This window comes from Musca vetustissima, unplaced genomic scaffold (genome assembly GCF_032173495.1).
Source record: "Musca vetustissima isolate MV318-11 ecotype Yass unplaced genomic scaffold, APGP_CSIRO_Mvet_v1 utg34763, whole genome shotgun sequence".
Lineage (NCBI taxonomy): Eukaryota > Metazoa > Arthropoda > Insecta > Diptera > Muscidae > Musca > Musca vetustissima.
The window spans coordinates 257,571-266,571 of NW_026879410.1; the positions used below are offsets into that span (position 1 = coordinate 257,571).

A 9,001-nucleotide genomic window follows, 5' to 3' on the forward strand; every position below is an offset into this window, starting at 1 on the left:
GCTGCAGCGTTGGAAACTCTTACTTTCATTCTAGGCAACGTGATGGAGATTATAAGCAAAATAAAAAATATATATAAATAAAATACTGCAGAAAAAATAGTTTGGAATTAGTTCAAATTATTGGTACAGGGTATTATGAGAATATGCACAGAATCTCTTTCTGGCAAAGTACAGGTCGCATTTATGATCCGAATTTGATTAAATTTGGCATAGGCCACTTATTTGGCCCAAGGACGAACCCTATTGAAATTGGGAAAAATCGGTTCAGATTTATATATATCTCCCATACATATTTTCGTCCGATTTTAGGTAAATGGTGCACCAAAGTCCCTATACAATTTTTGATTTGCACGAAATTTGGTATAGCGTTCTGAATTAAGCCTATAGTGATGTGTGCCAAGTTTCGTGAAAATCGGTTCAGATTTAGATACAGCTCCCATATATATTTTCGTCCGATTTAATGTAAATGGTGTACCAATGTCCCTATATATCATTCGATTTTCACGAAATTTGGCACAACGTACTCATTTAAGTCTAGAATGTTGTGTGTTAAGTTTCGCGAAAATCGGTTCAGATTTAGATATAGCTCCCATATATAGTTTCGTCCGATTTAATGTAAATGGTGTACCAAAGTCCCTATATATAATTTGATTTGCACGAAATTTGACATAGCGTAGTGAATTGAGCCTGTAGTGATGTGTGTTAAGTTTCGTGAAAATCGGTTCAGATTTAGATATAGCTGTCATATATATTTTCGTCCGATTTAAGGTAAATGGTGCAGCAAAGTCCCTATATATCATTCGATGTGTGTTAAGTTTCGAATGATGTGTTTTAAGTTTCGTGGAAATCGGTTCAGATTTAGATATAGCTCCCATATACATTTTCGTCCGATTTATGTTGTCCGATAAATGTTGTACCAAAGTTCCTATATATGTTTCGTTTTGCACGAAATTTGGCACAGCGTACTGAATTGAGCCTGGAGTGGTGTGTGCCAAGCTTCGTGAAAATCAGTTCAGATTTAGATATAGCTCCCATATATATTTTCGTCCGATTTAATGTAAATGGTGTACCAAAGTCCCTATATATCTTTCGATTTGCACGAAATATTTTTCGAGTGTATTTTTTATAATGGCCATTGACGCGATGTTTGGCATTTTTATGAACGCTGCAGTTTTTCCTTATCGCCACGCAAAATAACAAACATTTTTTTCTTTTTTTTTGAATAGTAGACCAAGGTGGTGCTGTTTGATGGTTCCAAGAAGAAAAAAACCTGTAGACTTCACTCGGTTCGTGTTATTTCAAGCGATCAGATCAAGTAAATTATTAAACTGATATACGATCGGGATAACTTCCATCTTTCTTTAATCCCTGTCCGTCCACTGGATTATCAAGAACCAATTACTTGGTCATGCGGCAGTTGTACTCAGGACCATCAGGATGTAATTTATAGCAAATTCTAAGAATTAAGAAAACAAAATACATAAATTATCGGTATTTTGATATTGGTTGACTCACAAACAAGAGGAATTATATAGAACAACAACACATTAAAAGCAACAACATATTCAAATATTAATAAAGACAACCAGCAACTGATAACACCATACCGCCAGACTAAGAAAACACCAAAGAGATCAGTGAAGAACATTGACGGATAATAAATGACCCCATTACAAATCGGAAAATACGTTGATTGCGGCGAATAGATTTGCCATCAAAATGTGTGAAGGTAAGTGGATTCAAACAAAACAAGATTGGGGGGATTTTCTAAAAATATTTTTCAAGGCGTGGATTTTTTTAAAAATTTTTTCTTGGGGCGTGGATTTTTTAAATTTTTTTCGAGTGTATTAATAGGCGTGTTTTTTTCGAGTGTATCAATAGGCGTGGATTTTTTAAAAATAAATATTTTTTCGAGTGTATCAATAGGCGTGGATTTTTTTAAAAATATTTTCTTGGGGCGTGGATTTTTTAAATTTTTTTCGAGTGTATTAATAGGCGTGTTTTTTTTTCGAGTGTATTAATAGGCGTGTTTTTTTCGAGTGTATTAATAGGCGTGTTTTTTTTCGAGTGTATCAATAGGCGTGGATTTTTTAAAAATAAATATTTTTCGAGTGTATCAATAGGCGTGGTTTTTTTTTCGAGTGTATATATAGGTGTGGATTTTTTCGAGTGTATCAATAGGCGTGGATTTTTTTCGAGTGTATCAATAGGCGTGGAGTTTATAAAAATAAATATTTTTTTTCGAATGTATCCATAGGCGTGGATTTTTTTCGAGTGTATCAATAGGCGTGGATTTTTTTCGAGTGTTTTTTTATATTAATAGGCGTGGATTTTTTTCGAGTGTATCAATAGGCGTAGATTTTTTTCGAGTGTATCAATAGGCGTGGATTTTTTAAAAATAAATATTTTTTCGAGTGTATCCATAGGCGTGGATTTTTTTAAAAATATTTTCTTGGGGCGTGGATTTTTTAAATTTTTTTTCGAGTGTATTAATAGGCGTGTTTTTTTTTCGAGTGTATTAATAGGCGTGTTTTTTTCGAGTGTATCAATAGGCGTGGATTTTTTAAAAATAAATATTTTTCGAGTGTATCAATAGGCGTGGTTTTTTTTCGAGTGTATATATAGGTGTGGATTTTTTCGAGTGTATCAATAGGCGTGGATTTTTTTCGAGTGTATCAATAGGCGTGGAGTTTATAAAAATAAATATTTTTTTTCGAATGTATCCATAGGCGTGGATTTTTTTCGAGTGTATCAATAGGCGTGGATTTTTTTCGAGTGTATTAATAGGCGTGGATTTTTTTTCGAGTGTATCAATAGGCGTAGATTTTTTTCGAGTGTATCAATAGGCGTGGATTTTTTAAAAATAAATATTTTTTCGAGTGTATCCATAGGCGTGGATTTTTTTCGAGTGTATCAATAGGCGTGGATTTTTTAAAAATAAATATTTTTTTCGAGTGTATCCATAGGCGTGGATTTTTTTCGAGTGTATCAATAGGCGTGGATTTTTTAAAAATAAATATTTTTTTCGAGTGTATCCATAGGCGTGGATTTTTTTCGAGTGTATCAATAGGCGTGGATTTTTTTCGAGTGTATCAATAGGCGTGGATTTTTTAAAAATAAATATTTTTTCGAGTGTATCAATAGGCGTGGAGTTTATAAAAATAAATATTTTTTTTCGAATGTATCCATAGGCGTGGATTTTTTTCGAGTGTATCAATAGGCGTGGATTTTTTAAAAATAAATATTTTTTCGAGTGTATCAATAGGCGTGGAGTTTATAAAAATAAATATTTTTTTTCGAATGTATCCATAGGCGTGGATTTTTTTCGAGTGTATTAATAGGCGTGGATTTTTTTCGAGTGTATTAATAGGCGTGGATTTTTTTCGAGTGTATCAATAGGCGTAGATTTTTTTCGAGTGTATCAATAGGCGTGGGTTTTTTAAAAATAAATATTTTTTCGAGTGTATCAATAGGCGTGGATTTTTTTCGAGTGTATCAATAGGCGTGGATTTTTTAAAAATAAATATTTTTTTCGAGTGTATCAATAGGCGTGGATTTTTTTCGAGTGTATCAATAGGCGAGGATTTTTTTCGAGTGTATCAATAGGTGTGAATTTTTTTCGAGTGTATCAATAGGCGTGGATTTCTTAAAAATAAATATTTTTTTTCGAGTGTATCAATAGGTGTGTATCTGTTAAAAATATTTTCTTGTAATTTATTTTTAATTCGTAGTCCAAGCCCGCACCGTCCTCTGGCATTTGGTATTTATCGGCTTTGCCGTCAACTATATGCTCTGCATTAATTTGAATATAACAATTGTGGATATGGTTGTGCCGGCCAAAAATAAGTCACTGCCGGCCCAAGGTACTGGGAAATTATCAGAAAATATGACTGAATACAATGTTACATCGATAGGAAGTTTGTATGGACTGAAGGTTATAGAGAACGTATCTTCGGAAGAGGTAAGTCAATAAATGTTTCATCAGAACTTCTATGTAGAGGCGCACTACGCAACATACCTATAAGATCGTCTACAAAGTCACCTTCCAGAGCACACCAAAAACACCCTTCAGGGCTCACCTATAAATACCCCCACTTCGTCTTTAAATATACCCTATAGTCTATAAAGACTCCCTCTATCGCTCGTCTATAAAAAGACTCCCTCCATCGCTCGTCTATAAAAAGACTCCCTCTATCGATCGTCTATAGAAAGACTCCCTCTATCGCTCGTCTATGGAAAGACTCCCTTCAGCTCGTCTATGGAAAGACTCCCTTCAGCTCGTCTATGGAAAGACTCCCTTCAGCTCGTCTATGGAAAGACTCCCTCTATCGCTCGTCTATAGAAAGACTCCCTCCATCGCTCGTCTATAAAAAGACTCCCTCCATCGCTCGTCTATAAAAAGACTCCCTCTATCGCTCGTCTATAAAGACTCCCTCTATCGCTCGTCTATAAAGACTCCCTCTATCGCTCGTCTATAAAGACTCCCTTCAGCTCATCTATAAAGACTCCCTTCAGCTCGTCAAAAAAGACTCCCATCAAGTCTCTATAAAGACTCCCTTCAGTTCCCTTTAGAATTAATCTATAAAGCTCCCTATTCCCTTTATTTTTAAAGTCGGGTGTGTGCTTTTAGGCGTTCGTAATTCAAGAGCAATCAGCTGATCCTCTTTTTATTATTTTCAGCCCATTCCCGCCAATCAAATCCGCTTCAACTGGAATGAATATCAGCAATCCTTAGTGTTGGGTTCATTTTTCTGGGTCCATTGGATGACCCAGCTGCCGGGTGGCATTTTGGCCAAAAAATATGGTACCAAGCTGGTATTTGGTCTGTCAAATGTGATCGGGTGTTGGTTGTGTTTTCTAATACCAGCTGCGGCCCATTGGGATTATAAGGCCCTCATAGTACTGAGAGTACTGCAGGGTCTTATTATGGTAAGGATTTGGAGAACCTTTTTTGGATATCTAATATTATCGATCGAATGTCTTGTTCTCCTAGGGTTTCACTTGGCCAGCCATGCATGTGTTGACCGCCAAATGGATACCGCCCAATGAACGTAGTAAATTTGTGACCGCTTATATGGGCAGCTCGGTGGGCATAGCTGTGTTTTATCCTCTTTTTGGTTATATCATGCATTGGGGTTCATGGGTGTGGGTCTATCATTTCTGTGGTATTTTGGGTACCGCGTGGTGGTTGGGATGGCTCTACTTCGTCTATGATACACCAGCTCAACATCCACGAATAAGTGAAGAGGAATTGCGTTACATTGAAGTAGCATTGGGTACGACGGTGCAGAGATCGCCAGCAGTGGGAACACCATGGAAGGAGATTCTACTTTCACGACCTGTGTGGATGAATGTCATTGCCCAGTTTGGTGTGATATGGGGTCTATTTACCCTGATGACTCAGGCGCCGACATATTTTAGTGTCATACATAATTGGAATATTCGAGCGGTAGGCCGAAAGGGATGGGGGATTTTGTTTTGATTTAATTTGAAATAAATTTTCGTTTTAGACGGGCATATTATCCGGCTTGCCGCATTTGTTGCGCATGGCCTTCGCCTATGGATTTTCCGTATTTGCCGATTATCTGCTGAAATCGGAGAAAATTAGTCGCACAAATATTCGCAAATTGGCAACGGTATTTTGTAAGTATGCGGGGATTTGTCTTCTATAGAAATAATTCTCCTCAGAACCTGAGGATTTTTTTCTATGGAATATAATTTTCTGAAGGTCCTGAAGGATATGTCCTCAGAATATGAAAACTTTTTTGAAAAATCGAAACAATAAATTCTCAAGTCCTGAAAATATTCTCAAGACCTATAGAAAAAAATCCTGCCTAAAACCCTAAGCCAGGAGGACAATCCTTTATTTAAAAAAAATCTCAGGTGCTAAAGATTTTTTAGACTAAAATTTTCAGGACCATTATCCTCTTGTGCTAAAATTTTTCTTTAAAAAAATTATTAGAATCTGAGATTTTTTAAAGAAAAGGTTCGTCTATAAAAGAAGATTCCCACTATCGCTCGTCTATAAAGACTCCCTCTATCGCTCGTCTATAAAGACTCCCTCTATCGCTCGTCTATAAAGACTCCCTCTATCGCTCGTCTATAAAGACTCCCTCTATCGCTCGTCTATAAAGACTCCCTCTATCGCTCGTCTATAAAGACTCCCTCTATCGCTCGTCTATAAAGACTCCCTCTATCGCTCGTCTATAAAGACTCCCTCTATCGCTCGTCTATAAAGACTCCCTCTATCGCTCGTCTATAAAGACTCCCTCTATCGCTCGTCTATAAAGACTCCCTCTATCGCTCGTCTATTCTGGGGTTGTAATGGGTCTGAGTAGTATGATTGGTGTTCTGCCAGGTTTTATATCACCCTATATTGTGGGTGTACTGACATTGGGAAATGTGAGTATTTTGCAGAGTTTTGGAGGGATATAATTTCAAAATTTTATTTCAATATTTTTTCTAGCAATCCTTTGAAGCCTGGAAATTTGTATTCCTTATAACTGGCCTCATCTTAATTGGCTGTGGGGTACTGTACGTTCTCTTTGCCGATTCCACGTTGCAGAAATGGAACGACTATAATGCACGCAAGGATGACAGGGAGTCAATGCGGCTAACGAAGGATAATTAAATATGCTTTTGTGTAATAAAAGATATTTTTCAAAAAGATAATCTGAAGGTCCTTGAAAAGACCTTAAAGACCTCTATGTTTTTAGACAACAGAAAATTAAAATGCGTTTTTTAGGCGTTAGAAGCGTTTAAAGGCCTTAAAATGCCTTTTTAGACCACAGAAAATTAAAATGCGTTTTTTAGGCAAAAAATTAAAATGCAGAAAATTAAAGTTTTTTAGGCGTTAGAAGCGTTTAAAGGCCTTAAAATGCCTTTTTAGACCACAGAAAATTAAAATGCGTTTTTTAGGCGTTAGAAGCGTTTAAAGGCCTTAAAATGTCTTTTTAAATTACAAAAAATTAAAATGCGTTTTTTAGGCGTTAGAAGCGTTTAAAGGCCTTAAAATGCCTTTTTAGACCACAGAAAATTAAAATGCGTTTTTTAGGCGTTAGAAGCGTTTAAAGGCCTTAAAATGCCTTTTTAGACCACAGAAAATTAAAATGCGTTTTTTAGGCGTTAGAAGCGTTTAAAGGCCTTAAAATGCCTTTTTAGACCACAGAAAATTAAAATGCGTTTTTTAGGCGTTAGAAGCGTTTAAAGGCCTTAAAATGCCTTTTTAAATTACAAAAAATTAAAATGCGTTTTTTAGGCGTTAGAAGCGTTTAAAGGCCTTAAAATGCCTTTTTAAACCACAGAAAATTAAAATGCGTTTTTTAGGCGTTAGAAGCGTTTAAAGGCCTTAAAATGCCTTTTTAGACCACAGAAAATTAAAATGCGTTTTTTAGGCGTTAGAAGCGTTTAAAGGCCTTAAAATGCCTTTTTAGACCACAGGCGTTAGAAGCGTTTAAAGGCCTTAAAATGCGTTTAAAGGCCTTAGACCACAGAAAATTAAAATGCGTTTTTTAGGCGTTAGAAGCGTTTAAAGGCCTTAAAATGCCTTTTTAGACCACAGAAAATTAAAATGCGTTTTTTAGGCGTTAGAAGCGTTTAAAGGCCTTAAAATGCCTTTTTAAATTACAAAAAATTAAAATGCGTTTTTTAGGCGTTAGAAGCGTTTAAAGGCCTTAAAATGCCTTTTTAAATTACAAAAAATTAAAATGCGTTTTTTAGGCGTTAGAAGCGTTTAAAGGCCTTAAAATGCCTTTTTAGACCACAGAAAATTAAAATGCGTTTTTTAGGCGTTAGAAGCGTTTAAAGGCCTTAAAATGCCTTTTTAAATTACAAAAAATTAAAATGCGTTTTTTAGGCGTTAGAAGCGTTTAAAGGCCTTAAAATGCCTTTTTAAATTACAAAAAATTAAAATGCGTTTTTTAGGCGTTAGAAGCGTTTAAAGGCCTTAAAATGCCTTTTTAGACCACAGAAAATTAAAATGCGTTTTTTAGGCGTTAGAAGCGTTTAAAGGCCTTAAAATGCCTTTTTAAATTACAAAAAATTAAAATGCGTTTTTTAGGCGTTAGAAGCGTTTAAAGGCCTTAAAATGCCTTTTTAGGCCTTAAAATGCCACAAAAAATTAAAATGCGTTTTTTAGGCGTTAGAAGCGTTTAAAGGCCTTAAAATGCCTTTTTAAATTACAAAAAATTAAAATGCGTTTTTTAGGCGTTAGAAGCGTTTAAAGGCCTTAAAATGCCTTTTTAAACCACAGAAAATTAAAATGCGTTTTTTAGGCGTTAGAAGCGTTTAAAGGCCTTAAAATGCCTTTTTAAATTACAAAAAATTAAAATGCGTTTTTTAGGCGTTAGAAGCGTTTAAAGGCCTTAAAATGCCTTTTTAGACCACAAAAAATTAAAATGCGTTTTTTAGGCGTTAGAAGCGTTTAAAGGCCTTAAAATGCCTTTTTAAATTACAAAAAATTAAAAAAAATTAAAATGCGTTTTTTAGGCGTTAGAAGCGTTTAAAGGCCTTAAAATGCCTTTTTAAATTACAAAAAATTAAAATGCGTTTTTTAGGCGTTAGAAGCGTTTAAAGGCCTTAAAATGCCTTTTTAAATTACAAAAAATTAAAATGCGTTTTTTAGGCGTTAGAAGCGTTTAAAGGCCTTAAAATGCCTTTTTAAATTACAAAAAATTAAAAAAAATTAAAATGCGTTTTTTAGGCGTTAGAAGCGTTTAAAGGCCTTAAAATGCCTTTTTAAATTACAAACCAGTAAGGAAAGTAGTAAAGTCGGACGGGGCCGACTTTATGATACCCTTCACCACTTTGAGTATATTCAACAGATGAATCCTAACAGACGTCGCATTTTTAACGGATCAGTAAAATGAATTTGGAACCATAAACACGTCATTCTGCAACCGATACTAAATTGTTCATTTGGTCAGATATAGAAGCTTATCTAAATCAGAACCGATTTCAGGAAACTTAGCAAACATCTAGACCCAATTCATTACGCTGAGCC

At 35.2% G+C, this 9,001-nt stretch overlaps 1 protein-coding gene across 1 annotated transcript; it reads left to right on the top strand.

Annotated features, from left to right (window-relative positions):
- The first annotated feature begins 1,719 nt into the window (after nucleotides 1-1,719).
- LOC133324316 (vesicular glutamate transporter 1-like) lies at nucleotides 1,720-6,631 on the top strand. Its single transcript, XM_061533161.1, has 6 exons — nucleotides 1,720-1,729; nucleotides 3,732-3,961; nucleotides 4,681-4,929; nucleotides 4,994-5,449; nucleotides 5,511-5,636; nucleotides 6,467-6,631. Exons 1-6 carry the CDS (start codon nucleotides 1,720-1,722, stop codon nucleotides 6,629-6,631), a joined length of 1,236 nt encoding a protein of 411 aa, XP_061389145.1.
- The last annotated feature ends 2,370 nt before the right edge of the window (nucleotides 6,632-9,001 follow it).

Coding starts and splice junctions, on each gene's coding strand:
- LOC133324316 (XM_061533161.1), top strand. Junction 3,962..4,680: donor AGAACGTATCTTCGGAAGAG/GTAAGTCAATAA, acceptor TATTATTTTCAG/CCCATTCCCGCCAATCAAAT. Junction 5,637..6,466: donor ATATTCGCAAATTGGCAACG/GTATTTTGTAAG, acceptor TATTTTTTCTAG/CAATCCTTTGAAGCCTGGAA.